Raw genomic sequence first — 25,135 nt, 5'->3', positions numbered from 1 at the left:
TCTAGATTCTAGATTCTAAAACACTTAAGATACTAAATCTTGTCTAGATTTTAGCTAGATTGCTAATTAGGCCTACTTTTTAAGCATTCAGTAATAATTGTGATATTCATAATAATCATTTTCTTCTGGATGATAATTGACTTTTGTCATTCAAGACTAGAACCAAATGGTACAAAAACTCGTTGGTTCCTTACTTGGTCAGACTGTATCAATGCTACAGGTTGACTAGGAAACGGGAAAATGATCAAGACGCCTGTGTGTCGTCACTCAATGAACTCTTTATGTCTGTGTCTGTTCTATTTATGTGTATGTTTCTGTTGTGTTGTCTTTATACGAGAAACGAGTCCTTGTAATCACAACAAATTTCTACAAGGATCAATAAAGCAGTCTAAGTCTTACATGGGGAGAAAAAAAAATGCTCTTTATTAGTTTGTCCTTGCCCACAGAATTTATTTTTTTTGTCCTTGCTCCTTTCCAATTTAAGAATAGCAATATATCTAATCGTAGCCCAAATGAGTCAGCCTGTCCTCTCTCCTAAATGAATATAAACAATGACTTTCAGAAGATAGGCAGTGCAGAAATTTTGATAGGCTTTTAACAATGGTAGCCCCCCCCCCCTTCTCGTTTACACGCGCCTAAATACCAAGCCTTCACTGTCTGGTGATATACTGGGGCGTTAATTTCAGCGGCGGTGCAATCTTTCTCTTCCTATTGTTTCTGCCTCTAGCTGAGATACGTGTTCCTCGTATCTGACCTGAATTCCCCGAGTAATTAAATTCAGGGGCTGCTCCACCATGTTTTACCCACAATTCATAGATTCTTAGAAATGGTGTTGGACTTGGTTCTTCTGGGTTTTATTTAAATCAATGGAGCAATTTAAACTTGGCTTCGTTTACTTCCTTCTCTGCTCCCAAGTCACGATGTAAAACAAGTTTGAATAAAATACATAAATAAATAAATAAAAAACAAGCTTATATTAAGCATGCTTGTATCGATTAGTTTGGATTAGTCATGTAATTAAATTTGCAATAGATGTAGAAGAAGCTAGACCAGCGGTTCTCAACCTTTTAAGCTTGGCGACCACTTTTTACACCCCCCCCCAACTCTGCCACGACCCCCCCCCCCACGCACTCACACAGCAATAGAGGAATAGACAAACACAATCCATTTTTTCGATGGTCTTTGGCGACCCCTGTTCAAGTGCTATTTCTTTCTCTTGTTTGAGATACCAAACAAAACAAAGTAATTTATTACCACATAGCTAATTAACCAATAGTTTTGTGGTCGTTTTTTTTTTAATTGATTCTTGTGTTGTCAGGTAAAAGAAATAATTGTGCAAAATTTCAGCTTGATCCGAGATTGGGTGTCGGAGAAAAAACGTGTACCAGACATACAGAAAGACAGACACACAGAATAAAAATAGGTTTTCGTGTTATTGTAAGCCCTGTAGCAATCAAACCAACATGCCAAAGTGTTCTCTGAAATACCAAGAGAAACATACAAGACTATAACAAGAAACGAAATGAGTTGAATAATTTAAAAAAAAGTACTATATTACTGTAAACATTCATGAGATTTTATTCTTCGATAGCTAGCCATTTTGAGACACAAGAAACAAAAGTATTATAGAACATATTGAAACATATACTCCATGGCAGGAAATTAAAAGCTGACTTGAGAAAATCCCATAGCCAAGACTTCGGCCTCCATAAGAGCTACTGAAGGGCCAACCCATACCATGATAGCTAAGACTTCGGCCTCCATAAGAGCTACTGAAGGGCCAACCCATACCATGATAGCTAAGACTTCGGCCTCCATAAGAGCTACTAAAGGGCCAACCCATTCTATGATAGCCAAGACTTCGGCCTCCATAAGAGCTACTGAAGGGCCCACCCATACCATGATAGCTAAGACTTCGGCCTCCATAAGAGCTACTGAAGGGCCAACCCATACCAAATACGTGCGCCCATTGGGAGGATAAACGTAAGTCTGGGCTCGGCTAGGGGGCGCACACGAACTCCTTGTCATTAAAGGGGTGGTACTTAGGGACTCAACAGGGCTAAATGCATGGGGGCCAACGGAGACAGGAAGCTTTGCTGACAAGGTATGGGGTTTAATAGCAATGACAGTAAGTGGACGATTGTATATATATATATATTGGAGGGCGAGAAGATAAGGTTGACTTGTATTCGTTAAAAATAGAGCTGTGTTTTATTGTGTGTGTGTTTCTATGGTGACGGTGGGAAGAGGTTTGCGATTGTTTGCGAATGATGCAACATAGGTGGCATTGTCGTCATCGGTCTTAGTTAGGACGGACCACTCCAGAACGTGAGACTGAAAAGACGTGTTATTGTAGGGAGTTAGATTTTGTACAAAAAAATACCATTTTATATTATTATTACTAAATTCCCACTGCGTTGATGTCATTTGATCTCAAGTTGACTTTGTTTTGTATTGTAATAAAAGTTCTATTTAGTATAATTCACAGAGAAGTCATTTCCAAGTTTTATAAGTTTAGTTAAGATACGCCTACAGCGTTTAGTTGTCTACCAGCAGTTTGGTGCTACAAGTCAATAACAAACAACAACAAACCCTGATGCAAATAAGTTATTTTATCTGGTATGAGAGACCAAGGAATACAACATCTGAGCTGGGGAACAGTGGGGGGGGGGATGTTAATGTTGTCATTTGTTCTTACCCAGTCCTCCCCCCCTCCCCCTGCTTTCTTCGGACTCCCGTAGTTTGATAAGAGCAGAGTCGGCTAAAGGTTTCTCTTAGCCACATACTGCGATGGCGAAATTTCGAGTTGTTTTTTTTCCTCCAGCACAAGGGGACAGGGGCGTCGCGTCCCTTGTGTTGATGATAATCTATTTCTGTGGCCCACGGTTTACGAGGGTGTCCTGTGGCCAGCACAACGTCCAACCGTCTTTTACTTTTTACTTTCCCCCAACTAATGCCAGGTACCCCATTAGAGCTGGGTGGACTCGGAGGCACCCAAAAGCCCGAAAATAAATCCCAGTCTTCACCTCGGACCCCGGTTCGGAGGCAAAGCGCTTTACCGCTCAACCACCGCGACACCACCCCATGTAGAGTTGACTAAACTAATCCGAAGGATTTGACAAATTAAGTTCCTTGTGATGGTTATATAGATACCGTAGAACTGTCAGACGTTAGCTAAAAATTTTTTTGTAGGATTTCACTGGACGTGTCATCTTTTGTTCTGTTTCTTTGAAATAATGTTTTAATTAGAAATCCAAGTTTTAGCATCTACAGGACACCAAGACGTTGTTTTTCTTTTTCGGTGGCTTGAAAAAAAAAAAGGGGGGGGGGGTCCGCTGTGGAAAGTTTTGGGATGACATCGGAACCTGAGAGTGCACGTCATTCATTCGTTCTCGAACTTAGCTGTGCGCGAAAGTTGAAGTCACTGACATTCTCGGAAAGTAGGGGGTGGGGGGGGGGGGAGGGCTTACAGATGCACTTCAAGTGAACGTAGTTTGTTCAACCCCCGTCACTTAATTTTTTTGTAACCTTGTTTGTCAAGGTCGAGGAAGAGTCACAACTGCTGGCACTGTTGTCTAGTCAAGCCACACCCACAAATATTTTGTGGTCTTATCACATTCATGATTCCACATGGAGACTGCTACACATAGACATAGCTACTCGTAGACACTGTTACACACAGCGTTCTACACATAGAGACTGAATATTGCTACACATAGACACTGCTACACACAGAGATGCTACATTTAGAGATTGCTATACTTAGAGACTGCTACCCATAGAGACTGATGCACATAGAAACTGCTACACTTAGACACTGCTGCACACAGAGACTGCTACACTTAGAGATTGCTATATTTAGAGACTGATAAACATAGAAACTGCTACACTTAGACACTGCTGCACACAGAGACTGCTACACTTAGAGATTGCTATACTTAGAGACTGCTACCCATAGAGACTGATGCACATAGAAACTGCTACACTTAGACACTGCTGCACACAGAGACTGCTACACTTAGAGATTGCTATACTTAGAGACTGCTACACACAGAGACTGATACACATAGAAACTGCTACACATAGACACTGCTGCACACAGAGACACTGCTGCACACAGAGACACACTAGTTTATACTGATGACGGGTGCACGAGCTTCATAAATAAATAAACACGCTAGATTTTATACTATTAGATACCCACTTTCTTGAACTTGCTTTCATATGAGATAGATATTGTCATGTATGGATGGTTGCCTGGTCGTGCGGTTTGCGCGCTGGTCTGTCGTTTGGGTTTATCGATTGTCCCGGGTTCAAACCCTGCCCGATCCCATCCCCCGTCGTCCTACGGGAGGTTTTGACTAAGAAGTAAACTATCTTCAACTCTGAAGGAACACCCTTAACATGTTAAACATTTTACAAGCAAACATTTTACAACATGTTCTCCCATTCACTCTCTTCTTCTCTCCACCGTGTAACTCTCTCTCTCTCTCTGTCTGTCTCTCTGTCTGTCTGTCTCTCTCTCTGTCTCTCTCCTTCTATCTTTCTCTCTCTCTGTCTCTCTCTGTCTCTGTCTCTCTCTCTCTGTCTGTCTCTCTGTCTGTCTGTCTCTATCTCTCTGTCTCTCTCTCTCTGTCTGTCTCTCTCTCTCTCTCATTGTCTCTCTCTCTCTGTCTCTCTCTAAGTCACTCTCTTCCAAGTTACATCTTCTTCTGATGTTCATAAATTAACCTGCAGACAATGGCATCACTAAGGGGGCCCCTTGCCGAACCGGGTGATACCCACCCTAGTGACGCCACTGACCGCAGATTGTTTAAACAGAAGATAATTACGTCCTCCATGTATCAATCTTGTCGTTCGTGTTGATGAGAGAATTGAACTCGGCTATAGGTTTTGGTGCATGCTTTAGGCAACCCATATTCCTTACCATTGTCTAATGGCATTAGGGACAAAATAGCTCTTATGAGAATTTGTCCTAGTATGTGGAATAAAAAAAAATTATATTATTTTTGTCTTTCGGAGTATTTTATTAGTTTTTGTTTCTATATTTGTAAAGTATGGTTTGGAGTTTTATGTATTATTGCTTCTTTATTTTTAAATCTTCTACCCTGCAGGGTAATTAAATTTAGTGATTTTTACTAAAGGTGTTACTCTAGTCAAATTTGAATATTCATTTGTTATGAGTCTCACTGCTCTATTTTGTGTCTGTTCCAGTTTCTTTACTTTTTTAGCCGAGACTTTATAGCGTACCACTTACTTAGTTTAGACCCTTAACAACCCCCCCCCCCCCTTTTTTTTTTCCATCTCTTTCTCTCGCACTCCACCTAAAAAGAAATAGTTTTTATTTATCACTTATTCGTCTGTCATATTTAACGTGTCTTACCTTTATTAGTCTTTCGTTCTCTCACTCTCCCCCTCCGTTATAAACGCACTCCATTAATTGTCATTAAATTAATCTCAAAAACGTTATAAAACCTCCTTCACCCCCCCCCCTTTTTTTTTCAAAATTATCTATTATCTTTACGATTAAAAGGGTTGTATTGTGCTATTTATTATTTTTTATATTATTTTATTAAATTTAACTAGTACTGGTAGATCCAGGGGCGGATTGGCTTTATTGGCATTTGGACAAATGCCCGCTTGGGCCGGCACTCAACTCAATGGGATGGTGGTATCGCCGCTTAATATTTATTTGCTTTGGATGATAGTATAGCCCATAAAAGATTATATATTTTCTTGCTAAACGGTTAACGTAGGCCTATAAATGAACCATTGATAAATCAGTGTTGAAAATCTGCTCAGATTCGAAATATTTCTGTAAATTAGATCTAGATGCAGTTATTGTGTGTTAGATCTAAAGACGAATTAATATATACAGGCCAGTGAATCTAAAAGTCTTTTGTTAACGAACGAAACAATGCTGTTTTTTTTCCTATTTGAACTCGTTGATTTTATTCTTCTTAACCTGTCTTAGGATTGACCAACTTGGTGTTTCTTTTATGTTGGATAGATATGAGTCTAAAACTAGTCTAGAACTAGCATAGTAGTAAAATCACATTCATCTAAACTCGATAGTAGATAGAGTCTAGCTAGATCTATAATCTATATAATCTATACTCTATACTGCCATAGTCTAATAGACTATTCTACTTTTTAAAATCTCTCTCAGTCTCTGACTCTGAGTAATCTCATTAAATTATTAAATTAAATTAATGAAATTAATCTGAGACTGAGATTCTCCTGATTTTCATTGATATTTTCTAATATTTATCAATCAGTAGAGTCTAGAGAATCTAGTCAATCTTCTTAAATCTTCTAATTTTATTATCCAGAGTCTAGTCTACTAATTTTATTATTATTATAGTTTATAGATCTAGATTCTAGATTTATCCAGAGTCTAGTCTAGAAGTCTAGATTCTAGATCTAGAAATAGTAGAATCTAGATTCTAGTCTAGATTTAGATTACCAAAGTTGTGGTCCAAAGTAATGTAAAGATGTCATAGTCATAGATCTAGACTAGAGTTCTGGAGTCTAGAATGAATCTAGTACTTCTTGTCTAGATCTAGAATCTAGATCTAGGAACTAATCTAGAACAAGAATTAGTTACCAATTTAATTAGTAATTAGATTATATTATGTAATTCTACTTAGTGTCTTAGTATAACTGAGAGTATTTAACTTATAAATTATCATACTATAACTAGAATTTACTAGAAAGCGTAGGACGTAGAATCTAGAATCTAAACTATTCATTCATCATTCAGTATTCTAGACTAAATATAGATCTAATTCTAGAGATCTAGTCTGACTAGAATCACTAGATCTCTAATTACAATCTTTATAATTAATATAAAATATATACTACGGAGTATAGACTATAATAGACTGTATTCAATATAATATATCTAGATCTGGAATTCCACATTATAATTATAATGTAAAGATCTATGATTATATAAACATGTACATTTTTTCTACAATTCTAGATTCTAATTATTGATCATGGCAAACGTTTTGTTCTGCCTTCAGAAATCTAGATTTATTTCTAGTTTGGTGATGTAGGATATATAGATTCTAAAGATAGATAGCTAGATGTAGTCAAGTCTAGTGTCAGTAGTGATCGAGACAAAATTCATGACACACCCACAAGAAAGAGACAGTTTGGGATGTTGAAGTTACTTTTCCCTAAGTTAGCATTCAATGCCTGCTAAGAATAAATGTTGGTGTTTGTTGGTGTACTGTTGCTTGTAGTATCCAAAACTAAAGGCATTATAAACAATTATACATCTAGTAAGTTTTCTTCAGAATTTTGTTCAAGATAAAATGTATTCTATTGTTATTAATTATATATATTATATATATAGATTTAATTATATATATATATATATATACTATAGATTTAATTAAAGTATATATATATGGCATGCTATTGTAACTAAGAACTTGATTTTAGTTCTAGTCGTGAATCTGAAATTCTGTTTTTTTTTATTTTTTAAGGTGGTCCTGTCATTATGCAGCGACCAAGCAACATTACCGTAGTGGACGGGCAGAGGGTGGTGCTTCCTTGTGTGATAGAAGCTTTCCCGCAGCCCATATCTTTTACCTGGTACAAGGACACAGTTGACATAAGAACAACAGACAGTTTCATGGCACAGAGAATATCGTAAGCATAGTAGAGAATTTGATTTTTAAATGATCGGAAAGACGTATTGTCAACTGTATATATTTCTCTATTTATCGCTCTCTCTCTCTCTCTCTCTCTCAGAAGACAACAGATGCACCCAGATGAGTCTTGGTTTTTGTTTCGTCTTGAGATGGGGAAGAATCTGGTGTGGCTAATAAAGTCAGTCATGAAGTGGCAGAGTTTGCCACAGTTTGTGCATGTGTATGCATCTGTTTTAGGGCTAGCTGATGGGGTAGATTTCTTTTTCTTTGACTAAAGCCACTCATTTCTTTTGCTCTGTGCAAGGAGCATAGCAGCATGCACAGTCTGTCTCCATGCACTGCGGTCTTGAGATATTTCCTCCCACATACTTTTGTTGATGCCTGTGGTTCTCATGTTTCGCTTACAGACATCTCTATAGATTAGTCTTGGGTGGCCCTTGGCTCTGACTCCCTACTGAAGCTCAGCATATAAAAAGATATCTTTTGGGATTTTACCATCTGGCATGCTGGAGCTTAGTCTTCTGTGTCAGGAGAGCATCATCATCAAACTCCATTAGAGTGAGGGCTTGAGAGGCTTAAATCCTCTCTTGCAAAAGCCCTGGACAGAAACCTGGCTGTCTTGTGTAGTGCGTACACTTCACAATGCAGGTCAAGAATTTTTGGTTTCCCAGACCTGTAGAGGCGGAGATCAGCAAGTCTGGGGCAGGAGGAAACTATTCAATTTGTGCTCTTGGTACATGTATGTCTATTATTTATCCAAAAGATATCAGATACCTTTTTGTACTCTGTTATATCAAGGGACGCCTTGAAATCCTGATCACCAAGGTAATACAGTCTAATGTTTTAATATACATACATGCCTAATCATATGGCATAAAATTCTGTTTACATTTACTTTGCTGGCTTCATTTCTATCTGTAGCCACATGTGTAGAAAGATATGTATAGAGAAGGTATGATTGTTTTCCATGGGTTATTAAAAACTGGATCTGACTTTCTTCTTTTATGTTACATTAGCTTTGAAATTTCATTTTTTATTTGGCACAGATGGCTTGATTCTAATTAGCAAAATTTTATTTAAAATCATAAAACCTCGCTGAGATTGCTTGAAGTTAATTTTCTGGTACTCTTTCCCATACAGAATTTTAGATGATGGAAGTCTGTTAATAAAACCTGCAGTGAAGACAGATCGAGCATGGTACACATGCAAGGCAAGCAACTCTCTCGGGAACGATGAAGCCCCTGCTTACCTAAACATCATCTGTGAGTAAACTCAGGCATTTTTTGTTTCTCTTTAGAGTATTATTGTAATTTACTCCAAATCCTTCTTAAATGATGTCGTTGAAGGTTTAAAGAAAGATTTCGTATACAAACTAAAAACTTTCGTTGTGCTCAAATCTTTCTCTTGATTGATTATATTGTGATAAAATTAAGTACTTCCGTTAGTGAAGATATCAACAGCATTAATCTTTAGGTCCTTCTTCTTAACTAGTTTGACTTCCAATCCTGGATTGGATTCGCTGTGAAGACTGGGAATTCGAATTTAAGATTTTTAGGGCGCCCCTGAGTCCACCCAATTGAAATGGGTACCTAACTTTAGTTGGGGAAAGTAAAGCGGTTGGTCATTGTGCCCTATAGATTGCGGGTCTGAACGGGAAACTATTTTTCTTCTTTCTTTATTTCATCCCAGCCCAAACTTTCTACATGTGCCAGTGGTTGGTGACAATCGCGATTTAAGACAACAATCCCAGCATACCCACGACCAGGTTAAACTCTCTCTTTATCCTCCTTTCTCACGTTATATATATTTTGGGCTATATTTGTGTATATTTATGCTTAGATTCAAGTGGACAAATACTATATGTGCAAACCAAGGCCATTCCCTCAAACTTAATACAATTTTAAATGTTGCTAGTAAGATCAATGGCAACAAATAAACCTAACCCGGACACATATTTGAGTACAACATTGTTAAGAAAGCTATAAAGATTTTAAGCATAAAGCCTCCAAAACACCCCCATAGAAAGAAAACTATATGGAGAGCTCCCTGATTTGGAAACCACTGCGCAGTTCATTTCATATATTGGCCTAGTGATCTGAAGGCTCCAACATAAAAATAGAACGAGAAAGAAGAAGAAGCATAAAAAAAAACACCTTCTGGTTCAAGATTTTAACATTTTACCATCACCAAGGAGATAACATTACACCAATCACAAAAACCAACAGACACAAGAACTCTTTTGTTCCTTTAGCAATTAAATCATTGAGGAAATTGTAAATTACTTTTGAAGTTTCGTGTGTCATGTAAAAGAAACTGTGGTGTGAATGTACATTTGGTATGCTATCATTTAAATTGTTTGCTCTTATAATGTACTGTCAAATGTAATGCCCAGTTGTAAAACAAAGTTCCTCCTGGATATTAAAGATTATTATTATTATGGAGAACATTGTGAAAATATATAATGAAAAGAATTTCAAAATAAAAGTTGCACATTTGTTCTTTCAGATAAACCTGAAGTGATTACTCAGAAAATGCCAGCAGAGATTACATGGGCTAAAGGATATCTCCAACAAATTGACTGCCCCGTTGATGCTAACCCTCCACTGAAAAACGTTCTGTGGACCAAGGACCAGAACTCTGTCTCCTCGATGGGCCGTTTTGATATTTTGGAAAATGGGACTTTATTGGTGAGACACAAGTCCAAGTAAACTTAAAAACATGCCTTTTTTAAAACCCTTTTTTATAATGTTAAATATTGTTATTTATATTTTGCTCCTAATCATTTCCCTTGACTCTTAACCTTAAAAACACTTTTTTTTTTGAAGATTAAACTCAAGAGAATTCAAAAAATGTCTGAAAATTTTGCTTTCTCATTAAGGCTGTTTCCCCATATCAAATATGTTATTGTGAGCTCCTCAAGGTGTATAATATGTTTTATATGTTTTGAGTGTTACTTCAGATTGTGAAGATAATAACGTCGTAGCTCAAATCTCCAGCAGGGTGATGGGTTGCAGTGAGCAGGGATTGAACCCAGCACATTCGAGACCACCAAATGACAGTCTAGAGCGCGTACCACATTACCAGCAGCCTCATAATGGGCCCCGAGTTTCCAGCGAATAGTATTAGCCCTGTGTTACCTGGCCGTTGCAGTCCTACACCTTTTTATTTAACTCTTTCTCTCCTATTTGACGATACCATCGTTGATTTTACCCCATTAAATAATTTTTGTTTTTATAAACAATTATTTGTGTTGTATAAAAAGAGAAAGCATTCCCCTTCAGTTCTATACCAAAATAAAATATTTTCTGATTAAAAAGTTATAGAAGTTTAATTATAACAGAGAGAAAGAACAAAATAATTCCGTCGGATCATGGAAATAATCACGGAGAGAAAGAGTTAATAGCTTATAGCTCGTACTGCGTAAATATTATTTATTGTATTGGTAAAAAGGAAATATAAAATTAATTTTTGTAATACTTTTTAAAAATTTAAGTCGGCTACAATACAAGTAATAAAAAAAAAAAAATTAGAATGATGTATTAAAAATATTTTTAAGGGTTTAATTTTGTCAGTTATATAGAAACCTGCATTATACTTTCTCACACCAAAACTACTTGCAGACGCTCAAAATTTAATGTTGTTCACATTGCCATCCTCAACCTGGTCATCCCATTGTTTGCACAGGTCAGTAATGTTGAAGAGTCTGATGCGGGAAGCTACAAGTGTACTCCCTACAACGTGTTAGGCAGCGGCCCAAGCTCCCCTAGGGTCCAGGTGCAGGTCAAAGGTGAGTGGTGTTAGATTTAGGCGCTTCCTGCCCAGCGGCAAGTCAACCACTGAGCCTTTGTGTATACACATATGGATCAGAATAAAATAAAATATCACATCAAGTCAATAATTCCAGAATGAATGATTGAAATTAACTTTCGTAGTTTAAAAAAGAAAACATTTTTTTTTATTTCACAAGTATTTTAATTAATTAAAAATAATTACATTTTAAATAATGATTAATGAAGTCAAATTAAATAAAAATTAAAGATGGCTACTGTCTCACCATTTTGAAAGCATGGTTAGACAACTCCTGTAGATCTGCATGTCTTTATTATTATTTTTTTTTACTCTCTCCTGTTTATTTTTCGTCTTTCTCCATTATCTAGTGTGATATTTTATTTGCTTGTCTTTCGTAGTATTTTGTCTGAACACTTCTGTCGACTAGTTGGACCACTTAACTTTTTCCAAGCTTGCAACCATTTTCTCTATTCCTGGCCGCGGCCAGACCAATTGTGTGTGTGTGTGTGTGTTACATGATGCACCATGTTGTTATTCTATTTGTTATTGTTTTTTTTTTTGTTTTTTTGGCGCACCTTTACTTGAGGAGTTGTATGCTGTTAGTTTTGTTTTTGTGACTTTGAATACAAGTACAGTGCAGTATTGGCTGCATTTTTTTTCCTTGAATATTTTTTTTAATGTCATAAGTGTAATGCCGGTTTCACTATTTGTTGATTATAGAACAGATCATGTGACTTAAGCTTATAGCAGTGTCTCCACACGCTTGTGCACCGTATTCTAGCATTGTCTCAGTGCACTTGGTCCAAGCTTGGGAGTTTTAAATATTTTAATTAATGAAAAACAAAACGTTAAAAAAAATAATCAAATCTGGTTGATCGGACCACATGGGCTGCGATCATTTTGGTCCTAATTACCGGCTGGTCTGATTAACCCGATTGACTGTATGAAAGAATTCCTTTCTAAACTTTCTGCCCAATTAGGTATGACGTGATTAATCAGATTTGGCAGTTTTTTTTTTTTCGTTTTTTTTTCTAGCAATATACAAATTTGTTTTGTTTTACTGAAAGAGAATGTCTACCTTGCGGAGACAGTGTTAGGGCTTTGTTGGTATTATAGAGTCGCTTGAATTTCATTCCTCTTTCAGTGCACATAGCAATCATGTTTCTAATTGCTCTATATTGATGTGACGTTTTGTTTTCGGTAATAACCTACAGGGTCAATTGTTTCTGCTGTTGCCATGGAAAAGCGCAGGTCAGACAGTAGGGTTATTTCTTGTCAAGAAAATCTTTTCCTCACTTCCCCCTCCTGACTCCTAGGCCCTCCCAGCTATGCCACTTGATGAAGTGTTTTTTTTTTTTATTTCTATTCTTGAATTTTTGAATGTATATGCCAATTGAATTTTTTCTATCACTTGCTTACTCTTAAACTATGGGATCAGAGAAACCAGGTAAGGAATTTGGTGTAGACATACCTTTTATTGCCTCTTTTCTGTTCTCTCTCTCTCTCTTTCCCTGTTGCCTCTTTCTTTTGACTTTTTATGTATTACTGTTCTCTCAATATTTTATTTCCTCTTAGCATCACTTTGCCCTTTTTATTTCTCTATTGTCTCCCCTTTTCTACTCTCATTCTTTCCAGTCAACATTTTTTCTCCTCGTTTCATAATTATTAAAATTGCTGGATAACAGATTAAACTAGAGCCACGCCTAGATTTGTTTCTTCCCCTGTTCTCCGAAACATCTCATCAATGTAAAAAAAACATTTCCTTGAGCTGAGGTGTGATGAAATAAGTCTACTAGAATACCAATATCACGGCTTTATTCCACAAGATAACAGTAAACAGTGAATGAGCACAAACACGTCCTACATGACATAGTTTAAGTACACACAACGGACATGACCTTCTGGCAAGCTGGACGCACGCAGAAAATAAAAGAACCTCATTTTGTTAGAATTGATTTCTATTTGTGTAATATCTTTTTGTCTGTGTTTGCTTAAACAAACAGAGAATGTCTTATCGCTGACCAATCTCTTTCGTAACTTGAAAAGATTAAACCCATTTTCTTTTAGACCATTCCATATTTTTGGTTTAAAATAAAATACTTTTAACTACGCAAGCCCATGGAAAAGGAGTTAAACATTACAATGAAACCTAATGATTTTATACATTTTTTACTTTATCAAAATCAGTTTTAAGAGGCATCAAATTGTAGGACATGTTTAAAACTGCTGTGACCTCTATCGGTATTAACATGTTTAATTTTGTATAACAGATGTTATGGTCAATATATACAATAAGTAAAAGAACTTTTATTCGCCTTGCATCTGTTCTAGATTTGATTGCATTAGTTTGCATACTTATTAACCTTTGTTTTATAAAATGTATAAAATAATTACATTGTATCTGCACCAGCATCCAAACATGTCCTAGACTCCAGCATTTTCACTAGTTTCTAGAATGACAGATGAGAACATGAAACTATTGAATTTTAGTAGCAACTTATTTGGGGACACCTAAAAATGATGTGGGCCAATCCTGATTTGTTATACAGACTTGTATTACTAATACTTATTCAAAATTTTGACCCATGTGAAATGGTTTCAAAGTCACATCTAATTAATAAAGATGGTTAACTACATAACCAGGGTCAAATGCGATTTAACAAAAACAAAAGTGCTAAATAACCAAATGATAATGCAGCTCTCTTTCTCCTGTCAGCCCAGCCTTTGTTCCCCCTCCCCCCTTTAATTATTTGAAGTTAATTTTAGAAGTTGAACTAAAAGACATTTAGAGTTTTGTTTAAGTTCACACCTACTGAAATGTAGGGGGACATAACTGTAAGCTTAAACTACCAATTAAACCTGCCGCTTCTAATTTTAAAAATAATAATTTTTTTTTCAAACTCTATAAAAAGTTGTCATCTTCAATCTACAGATCCGCCACGGATCACCATTAGCCCTGACCCTCTATACATTAGAAACGTTGGTGAGTCAGTGCAGATGGGCTGTGAAGCTACTGGGACTCCATCAGTCTCTGTTCACTGGATTAAGGTATGGATGACTTTATTTATGAATGACTTGATGTTAAACACATTTTTTGTGTTTGGGGAAATTAAATAACAGCGCACATTTAAAATTGTAACCTTTTTTTTCTTGGTTCACCCAATTCCGCTAGCTACCTGCCATCATTTGAGACATTGGGAACATTTGAGATCATTGCTGGCAGATGCTGAAAGCCTAAAAATAATGAATTAAATTTAAAGTGTATGAAAAATTATTATAAAAATGTAATTTGATTGGTTAATAGTTTGAACACCAGTAGAATCTATGTTCCAATATATCATTCTTTGTGAATGCACTTTCCCGACGTCCAGAATCCTGCCTTGTTGCTAAAACAATGTAAATGTTTGTACTTCTTCTTCTTCTAGCCAGCTTTATTGCTGCTGAGCTGTGAGCTCTTTTGCAGACTGTGCCAAGGAAAAATAGTGTGCTGTTTTCTTCAGTTGTTCAGCACTGCCGTACAGGGTGTTGGTTATGTTGGGCTGTAGTGGAAGAAGGGTCTGCCTAAGGTGGATTAGGAAGGGCGATTTAAAGAGGATATGGTTTACGGTTTCATAAGGGTGGGCACAGTGTCTACAAAGGGGGAGTTATGTGGAATTTATTTTGTTCAGATGGTAATTTAACAGGGGTGTGTGTCCTGATCTTAGTTGGAAAATTGTAGATTGTTCTTTGCGGGGGAGGAAGTTTATACTGTCCAGATTGTAAGGCATAGTCATTTCTTTGCATATGGCTCTGCCTGTGTTTCCTGATGCCCATTGGTTGAGCCACTTCTCTTTGTGATTGTTGACTAACATTGACCTTAGGGTGAGGTAGTTAGCAGGTCTATATGGTTGTTCCATAGATGATCCTGCCTTTGATAGCTTATCTGCCTTTTCATTTCCCGTGATGCCAATGTGTCCAGAGATCCACTGTAGTGTGATATTGATATTTGTTTGTACTAATCTGAGTTTATTTGTGTTTATTATGTGTTTTATTTCCCTTCACTTTACAGGTGGGAAGTAAAATAGAGGGTGACCCCAGGATCACTGTGACTGACAAGTACTTGGAAATCAAAGATTTGACCAAAGATGACCATGGCAAATATGAATGCAGAGCCATCAATGATGTGGCCACGGTAGTCAGTGTCACGGAGCTCAGAGTATCGAGTAAGTTAGCCGTATTCTCACGCAGTACTCAATGTATTATAATTGACTGACTTCTTCCTCTTCTTCCTCGTTCTCATTTTTATGCTGGGGGGTTCAGATGACTAGACCAATATATGAGATGAACTGCGCAGTGGTTTTCAAAATAAGGGAGGTCTCCAAATAGTTTTCTATTGGGATGTTTTGGGGCCAGTGTCTTGTTCGGGACTCCTTGGTAAAGAGTGCAGTTCTGAAGGACAGCTGACTGACTCACAGCATGTCATTAGTTAATATATTTAACAGGGCTGACCAACTCTTAGCTTATTATGGTTTGGTCAATAGCTTGAAGCACCCCAGTATATAATTGTTTTACAAAATTATTTATTTCTATTTGAAATGGAATCAGATCAGTGCTTTGTAGCAGAAAACCATATAAAGCAAGTATTGTCATGGCCATTTATATATAAGCAAGTTTTTTTATTTTTCAATATATTTTGTTTAGGCTAAACTCAAAAGTTTCAATTACATTTTAGCTTAACAAAATAGTTAGAAGTACTTCAAGGACTAATTAGCTCAACATTCCTTTAGATAAAGTTTATAACCTTTTCAAAAACATAACCACAACCTAAAAAAGAAAATATCATGTAAAGAAAATTACAATGAAATATATTGATGACTGCTTCAATAACAAATGCAACAGAGTTAAATGAGAGCGTGTCACTAACTTTGACCCTTGTTTAGCTGAGGTCATTTTTTGCTTCTATTAATTCCCACCTCATTCCCTTTTCTGTCCCAACTTCCATGACTGAATGTACACATCAGAGAGTTGACCTTTGCCCAAGGCAACTGCCGCCATGTTTTAGCGTTTGTTGCCACAACATTGGTGAACTTGGGCGCAGCACTAGGCTGAGCTGGCCCGTTGAGTATACATCTTGCAAGTCACAAGTGATCCATTCAAAGATCTAAACACCTGTTGCGTGACATGTAGGTGTGCCACTTAATATCTAAAGACAAACTTTCTGATTAACCAAACACATTGTCTCAAGCATCTTCCTCTTCCATTAGTGCCTGGTTTCTAGGCTGCTTTCTTGAAAGACCTGTCTTTAGAACTGTGCCTATAGCTGAACCCTAGATGTAGTACCCATTCATGATCAGTTGTAACTTCTAGTACTTTAATTAAACTAACCCATCATTAAGTGAGAACTCACTGTATTCACTCATATTTTGACCATTTCATTAACAAATTTTTAATCTTCATCAAACTCTGAGTGAGAGCTTAAGAGGCTCAAATCCTCTCTTGCAAAAGCCCTGGACAGAAACCCTGATGTTTTGCACGGTGCACACATGTCACCATACAGGTCGAGAATTTGTTGTTTCCCAGACCTGTGTAAAAGGAGATCAGCCGGTCTGGGGCAGTCAAAAAGAATATGAGAACATTTTTTTTTAATTAAGCTTCTTATAAATTCTTTGTATCTTCTAATTTGCTGTAACATGTGTATCTATTTTGTGTTCCACAGACACAACACCATATGCCCCTTACAATGTTACGGTGGTGCCTGGATTGTTTAATGCCTCTATTTCCTGGGAGCCAGCATATGACGGCGGCACAACTCCATATTATTTTGTCAAGTAAGAATTGATTTTAATTTAGTACTTCCAGCCTGGTTCAAATGACATTGCTAAGCACATTTCTGCTTGACCGAAAATGACAATACAATCTCGAATCTGTTCTTTCCCAACTGTCAACAATATCTGATGTCCATTAAAAGGATAAATTAATGAGGCTTTGAATGTGAGATTGGCTTTTTACCAACCTTCATTGTCCAAAGGTTCTTCTCATTTAGATAATCTTTAAATTTAATACATTCTGCAAGGTTATGACTACTTAAGCTACACCCATTTCTCTTTAGCAAGCATTGCAGATGGGACTGGATTAGCAAGCATGGCAGATGGGTCTGGATTAGGAAGCATGGCGGATGGGGCTGGATTAGCAAGCCTTTCTATTTTCCTCCCCATATGCATTACACACTTGAGGTTACAGTATTATTTCAAGTTGGCTTATTCATCTACATGGACTGACGGTTTCCACTATATATTTTAAAATTTAAGAAATCTGCATGGTACTGTGGGCTTTAGAAATAATTAAAAATTGTTGCAATTTATCAAAACCCCCTTAAAAAAAACAAATTTAAAAGACACTTGTAGTCTGAAAATTCTTAAGGCCAACGACATTTGATTTGATCAGTGCACAGGCATTTTTTATTTTTTTTTGTCGGGGGGTGCTCATTTTCAAAAAACTGGTGTAGATACTGCAAGTTTCACAAAGGTCTGCTGGAGAGAGCAGAAATGTACCATTAAATTTAGTAGTGAAAGTAAATCAAATGACAGTCAGTACAATATAGGATCAACTTAAAACACCTTTAACTGTGTGTTTATTTAGAATTTCCTTTATGTTTGTCATATGGTAAAAAAGCAATGACAACACACTACCATTACCTGATGGCAATAGTTTAAATAAGTAAATGATTTCTTAACATTGTACATCCATTCTTCTCTAGTATTAGGCATTCAGCTGAGATATAAACTGTTGGTTACCATCATCATCTTTCCTTTATGTTCCTCAAGAAACCTAGGGCCTCAGTAAAGACATGCCGCTCTCCACTGTCTCTTTCCTGTCTTCTAATGGCTTCCCAGCTGTTTCCTGTCTTCTAATGGCTTCCCAGTTGTTTCCTGTCTTCTAATGGCTTCCCAGCTGTTTCCTGTCTTCTAATGGCTTCCCAGCTGTTTCCTGTCTGCTAATGGCTTCCCAGCTGTTTCCTGTCTTCTAATGGCTTCCCAGTTGTTTCCTGTCTTCTAATGGCTTCCCAGCTGTTTCCTGTCTTCTAATGGCTTCCCAGCTGTTTCCTGCCTTCTAATGGCTTCCCAGCTGTTTCCTGTCTTCTAATGGCTTCCCAGCTGTTTCCTGTCTTCTAATGGCTTCCCAGCTGTTTCCTGTCTTCTAATCTTCTAGTTAGCATTTTCTTCTTGATCTTTCTCAGCACCTTGTGACCTTCCTAGTGTCTCACTTTAGTGTTGGCATCTTCTCTTAGGGTGTGACCAATCCATCTCCACAATTTCTAGACTATGCACCACACATCTCCCAAAGTTTGTTGTTACTCCATTGGCTAACATGATAGAGGCTAAAGGGAAACAGGAATGAAAAGTTCACATTAAATGTGCTAGGGTTGATAAACAAGTGAAATATACGCTCCGTGTTGTATCATGTATTTCTGAGATACATTTAGTAGATCAAGACTGTCACTTGTTCAAGTTCTTAAGATTGGCACAACACAAGAAGTAGATGGGAAGGACAACTCCACCATCATCCATCATCATCATCTGTCCCTTTCATCGTATGAGCCTCTGCCACCTATCGAGAGTGGCAGAACCTATGGGAGGCTGAGACTCACAGTAAACTCAGGCAGATTGTGGCGGATGTCAGGGGGTTGCCCCCATCTAAGGGTCTGACAAGGCGTGGTAGCACGACCATGTCCAGACTTAGGATTGGCCACACCTACATCACGCACTCTTTTGTGCTGAAGAGAGAGGAGCCCCCACTTTGTGACTCTCGCCTCACCATGGAACATATCCTCGTTGATTGCCCCAGATACCAGGATGTCAGGGAGAAATTTTTTAGAGCCACTAACTTAAAAACACTATTTGATAATGGGAAGGTACTGGGCTTTATCCGGGAAGTGGGGTTATCTACGAAGATCTGATTTCTGAATTTGTGAACATGTACTATTTACATTAGATTTTTACCAAATAATCTAATTTTTACTACCTTTACTATTTTAACTGTGAATAGACCTTGATTTTAATGATATGACTGTATAGAATCTGACCCTTGTTGTTTAGAGAGAGAGTAGTCCTTAAGGGACTGCAGGCACGACATGGCCTAAATTGTGCCGATGTGCTAAAATCAAATCAAATTCATCGTATGTGTGTTGTGACAGTTCACATAACTAAATCTCTCTTTTTTTTTTTCCTGGTCAGCACCTGATCCTAGTAGGATATTAAGAGAGAGGCCGGTCCATTCTTATTAGTTATCCATACTGCACTTTGAAGAATGATGTAGGATAGTGAGTCATGTCTTACAAATTGACTGAACCAGATCAGCTTTCGCCTCTTTAAGCACAATAGAAACCACAAGAACCTCTTCTTTTCTTGGATTGTAATTAGTGAAAGAAGGCAAGTCAGGCAGTCTAGAAACAAGTCAGATGGCATTATACATGCACGAAACAGTTGCTTTCACTGCATGCCCCTTTTCAGGCACATTTGAGAGACTGTTGATTGTGCTAGACAGCCGCCTTCAGTGCACACACAGTGGTTGTATACTGTCACATCCTCTGTGACACCTCATTGTTCATAACATGAGGACAGTTTAGCTAGCTCAAATCAGGTCACACCTTATCACGCTTGAAAAAAAGAAAACGCCACAGAGACGCTGATTAAAACATAGTTGAAGGCCACAGCAGGGAAATATAATTAACATAGGTTAAAGGAGAATAAACAAAGAAAAATAAATGTGAAAGATGGGTATTGAAGTGTCATGGTTCTAGATTATCTTAAGGAAAGATATAAAAAAGAGGAATAGTAGCTTGGGAAGATGGAGAGAGCTTGGGAGTTGCTAGTTTGAAAGTAAATAGCTACTTATTTTATTGATCATCATCATTGTATCCTGTATCTACTTTATATAGGAAGTGTACATGCATTTCTTGTTTCAAGTAGGAATTTAAAAGGATTAAACTCAAGAAAAGTATATCAGCACTTTGTGACTTCATTGTTTCTTAAAGTGTTTGAACTATAATTACGGCACCTCCGAATCCACATTTCACAAGTTAAATCTCATCAAGATCTTTGTATATGTAAACATGCGGTCATCTACTTAAGGTGATACTTCTGGCCAGACAGTTACAATCTTTCAACTAAAACACAGCAGATGTCATGGCCACTAATCTCAGATGGATGAATCTAACAGAAAAGAAATTCTTTCCTATCCTATTTACCACTTCGTCCGCCGCAATATGCATTTTGATAAGCATCAAATTTAAAAATTGAAATTAAATTATTTCCAGGGTTTCTGTGGCCTCCTGAAATTCCAGGATGTCCTGGAAAGCTCTTGGAATAAAAAAAAAACTCAAAAGGTCCTGGAATTTTAAAGTATCTTCTTGAATGACCTGGAATTTTGCAGAGCAAAAAAAATAAAAAAAAAAATACATAAAAACATCGACATCATTGTAGTGGAATGGCCATCACAGGCCAAACGTGAATTTAGCGTTTCCGAGTTTGTACAGAATGTGTTTACTGCTCTCTGACAATAGATAGATCTAATCTATATATAGTATCGATATCGGATCGATTTTTCAATGAACATGTTGATTTTCATCCAAATCGACTCCACGTTACGCATCTTCAGACCTTATAATTTTAGACTTAATTTTTTCCTGTTTCATTTTGTGCCTTTTATATTTTCATTAAAGTGCATTGTCAGATCAGATTACTTACTCAAATCTTAAAACATAATTTTTCCTAAGCCCAATAGGATTTGCTAGAATCACTCCTGTACTAACCAGGAGACTGAAATGAAATAAAGTTGTATAATAATTTCTTTGGTCTCCCAGTAGCTTTTTCTGATGATGGATGATATCTTACTCTTTGTTTCAGTTTTTCTACACTTAAATCTTACTCTTTGTTTCAGTTTTTCTACACTTAAAATCTTACTCTTTGTTTCAGTTTTTCTACACTTAAAATCTTACTCTTTGTTTCAGTTTTTCTACACTAAATATCTCACTCTTTGTTTCAGTTTTCGTGCTGTTGGAGACCCTCAGTGGACTACAATGAACGTTGAAGCCAAGTCCAGTTCAGCCATTACCGTGTTTGGCCTCCAGCCAGACACTGAATATGAATTCAGAATTGTGGCCAGAAACGCATACGGAGATGGCACCACCAGCTCTGTTGTTAGGCAGCGAACTTTGGGTAAATTTTTTAGTACACAGCAGGTTTTGGGGGCGAACCTGTTGTCACTCTCAAACCTACTTTTTCCATTCCTATACCAACCTGTCCAACCCACAAACTTCCCTGTCCGTAAACTTTACACCCTTTCATTTTTTTTTTCTCTGGAACATACATGATGGTTGTAATAATCTTCTGTCACATGTGCTCTGGAAGCAACAATAAAGGGAGGAACACACATGCTCTGGCAGCAACACTAAAAGTAGCAAATATTAACAATGGAAGTTTGACAAGTGTTTTATAATTTATAGAAGTTGGCAAGCTTGTTTCCTTGTTCTATTATTTTTGAGGTTCTTTCAGTATATTGATTCAGCGTCGAACTTGTTCCATATCTAGGTCTGATGATGGTGCTTAGAATGATAGCCTATTTTTAGAAGTAGTCTATAGTTGTGATTCATTGCAGATTTCTGTTGTTGTTTTTTTAAACTAAAAATATTTTTTTAGGTTATATTGTTTCAAACCTTTATTGCTTTGTTGTTGTTTTTTAGGTCACATAAATTCTCTATCTAGTCCTTGCTATGCTGGCTTGACTCTTCTCTTACTGTGCGCTAGAAAGTACATTCTTACTGTTTCAAGATTCAGTTATTTTGATTCTTTTGTAGTCATTAGGTTTATTTATCAGTTTCTGTTGGTCAGATATTGTGTTCTCTCATGTTGAAAGAGTACCTGCTTTTCTTTATGTCAAACTAATCATTAAAATGTATGAGAAATTTGAATTGTATTTAGTATTCTTTGTCTATTCTTGGCTGGTGCATGTTAGTGTAATCCATAATAGGCTCTCACTTCAAAAGTAATGTATATTTTTCCTGGCATATGAAATCAGAAAGATGTTTTTAACTTTGTGGCACTCCAATGCATTAGAACCAGCTTAGGAGGCGGAAAAAGTGTTTTTTTTAGTCATACTGGCTAATTGTCACCAACCTGAACATTTAGATTGATTGATTAGTTTCAGTTAAATAGCACCACTCTAAAAGTTTGAACCCTGCATCAAAAATATTTACATGTTTAAGTCATAAATATGTTTTCAAAATGGACAAAACTAGAGGCTAGAAATGGCTTGCATGAGATCTGCCAAATAATGTTTTTTTCCTGTTTCTTAGAAATATTCTCATTCCCAATTTCCTACTGTAAATTCAGTACAATTTTTTTTTTTATGATTAGGCTTCATCATTAGTACATAAAAATGCAAACTCCCTAGATACTCAGTAGAAATGGTTGTGCGATGGCTGAGTGGTTAAGCGCATGGCTTCTAAACCTGGGGTCCTGGGTTCAAATCTCAGTGAAGACTGGGATTTTGAATTTCAAGTGCCCCCGAGTCCACCCAACTCTATTGGGTACCTGGCTTGAGTTTGGTAAAGTTAAGGTGGTTGGTCATTGTGCTGGCCACAAGACACCCCTGTTTTTGTCAAAGAAACAGACGACCTTAACATCGTCTGCCCTATAGATCACGGATCTGAAAAGGGGAGTTTTACTTTTTTTTACTCAGTAGAAATGATATTATCTAATTCTATTTTGCTCATTTCTGTATTTGTTAGTATGTTCTACCAATAGCTTACTACTTCATAGCAATTTGGACTGTCTGCCTATGTTGAGAAGACACTCTGTTCCTATCTCTTATGTTTGGATACTGGCTGTGCATGGGAAACTTTCACTTGCTTTCAAGTTTCACTTCACTGCTCACAACTTGTGTGCTAATAGTTCCCCTCTGCCTTTTAATTTCTTCTTCCATTTTTGTTTTTCTTCTGTGTCACAAAACATGATGCACTTATTGTTTCCCCTGTTGTCATTCTTCTCCTGGTTTCTCTCTATCTCTCTCACATTTATTTTGGCATCTTGATTTATTTTATTAGGACCAAATTTTAATATCATTTTTTGGTTTATGGGATGGCGAATAGTTTTGTTTGTTTATCTTATAAAGATTGTTGTTTCTTTCGTTGTTGTTGTTTTTTTTAAAGATTCTTTTATTTTTCACTGTTGTACTTTTATCTCACGCCAATTTTTTAATCACATGATTCGATCACTTGATCGTGTCGCAAATCGCAGCTGTCGAACTCAGCACCGCAAGCAAGCTTGACACAACAACTTCTCATATGGGTACACTTTGCTTTATTCCCTACAAAATAACCTTTTTGTGTTTGTTTTTTCTCAAAGAGATCCCCAGAGCATAAGTTTTTTGTTTTATTTTGAGTTGGTTTGAAAACGTTTTCATTTGGTTCCTTGAGAATGTTGAGTGTGGTGTAACGTTTTGTTTCGGTTAATAACAAACTGTATTTTTCTGTAACGGCTTTTTTATTTTTATTTAATTGTGTCGATATAAAACATATCCATAGGCTTAAGTTTAAACGAATATCCAGTGTGAGATGTATCAGTGATACAAGTCAGTTTAGCTTCTTTTTTTTTAAAGTAGACTATTCTAGTAGATGATGTTAGTTTTATAATTTTTCTTTAAATTATTTATTTCATTTTAAAACAATGATTTAGTCAGAGTATTTCTAACTAGATACATAAATTAGATATATGTAAATGATTTTATTTTGCAGCTATCATAAATTTTCATTCTTTCAGTTTATTTTAAATTTCGTCGATAATATTTTTTTTTTCCGTACTCAGCATGTCTATCGGTTTTTTTTTGAGCATTAAGAAGGAACTTCTACATTTTTTTTTTTCATCCAATGTTTGCATTGTGCATTGAAAGGATTTTCATTGGGTTGTAAAACTTATGTTTTAGTTTTGCCTATTTCTAATATATTTTTATTTTATTATTTGAAATATATATATATATATTGATATCTCAAGTCCTATGTTCAATGTTTTGGCATTTTGGTTTGTATAATGAAAGAAATGTGAAAGGCAAACATTTTGTTTTCAAATGATATTTATTTGTGTTGATTGTATTTAGTTGGTCAAAATCCGCTATCAGTTTTTTTTTTTTTTTCGGTGGGGTGGGGTGGATGAAAAAAATGACTTTTTTGCAAACGCAGCTACTTGAAAGAAAAAAAGGTTATTTTGTGGTTTAAGACAGACGTTTGAAAATACTTGTCTCTGGTTTTGAGCTTGTTTTGTCGCACATAGTTTGATATGTGTTGTATGGACTCTTAGCATGGTTTTTATTTATGTTGCTATGTGTGTCGATGTTCCCCCGTTGTCCTTGTGTCGCACATGAATGTCTCTGTGTAGCACGGCGTCTCTTTTTGTTAGCCTTAGAAACCTTGCCTGACATGAACTTGATATCTGGATAGCACTTGCATTTGAGCTTTAGTGTTGTTGATAAACATGAAAGGTTGAAATCAATTTAGTTGTTACATAGGCTTACAGATTAATAGTGTGTGCTTACATTATAGGCTAGCAGACATTATTATGTTACTTTAAGTAACAATATATTTTGTTTAAGAATAAATGAAAGCTAAATATTTTATGCAATAAGCTGTAGCAGCAGTACTGTTGTCAGTT

General features: G+C 36.6%; 1 protein-coding gene across 8 annotated transcripts in view; it reads left to right on the top strand.

The window, feature by feature from the left end:
* The window catches only part of LOC106054729 (uncharacterized), a 155,079-nt gene that overhangs the window by 115,255 nt on the left and 14,689 nt on the right, over positions 1-25,135 (top strand). For 4 of the 8 annotated variants that reach the window (XM_056009993.1, XM_056009992.1, XM_056009996.1 and 1 more), the window contains 9 exons: positions 7,497-7,662; positions 8,805-8,926; positions 10,170-10,351; positions 11,349-11,451; positions 14,386-14,501; positions 15,502-15,655; positions 17,149-17,260; positions 21,477-21,649; positions 23,729-23,779. In XM_056009993.1, the coding sequence (XP_055865968.1) occupies positions 7,497-7,662; positions 8,805-8,926; positions 10,170-10,351; positions 11,349-11,451; positions 14,386-14,501; positions 15,502-15,655; positions 17,149-17,260; positions 21,477-21,649; positions 23,729-23,779 (1,179 nt within the window). Of the gene's footprint in view, positions 1-5,903; positions 6,044-6,985; positions 7,290-7,496; positions 7,663-8,804; positions 8,927-10,169; positions 10,352-11,348; positions 11,452-14,385; positions 14,502-15,501; positions 15,656-17,148; positions 17,261-21,476; positions 21,650-23,728; positions 23,780-25,135 lie in introns of those variants that run through there. The other 4 variants (XM_056009999.1, XM_056009998.1, XM_056009997.1 and 1 more) reach the window with 4 other exon arrangements.

Source organism: Biomphalaria glabrata, chromosome 14, assembly GCF_947242115.1.
Source record: "Biomphalaria glabrata chromosome 14, xgBioGlab47.1, whole genome shotgun sequence".
In the NCBI taxonomy this organism is placed as follows: domain Eukaryota; kingdom Metazoa; phylum Mollusca; class Gastropoda; family Planorbidae; genus Biomphalaria; species Biomphalaria glabrata.
Note: the sequence above shows the minus strand (reverse complement) of the source record. Positions and strands in the feature narration are given on the sequence as shown.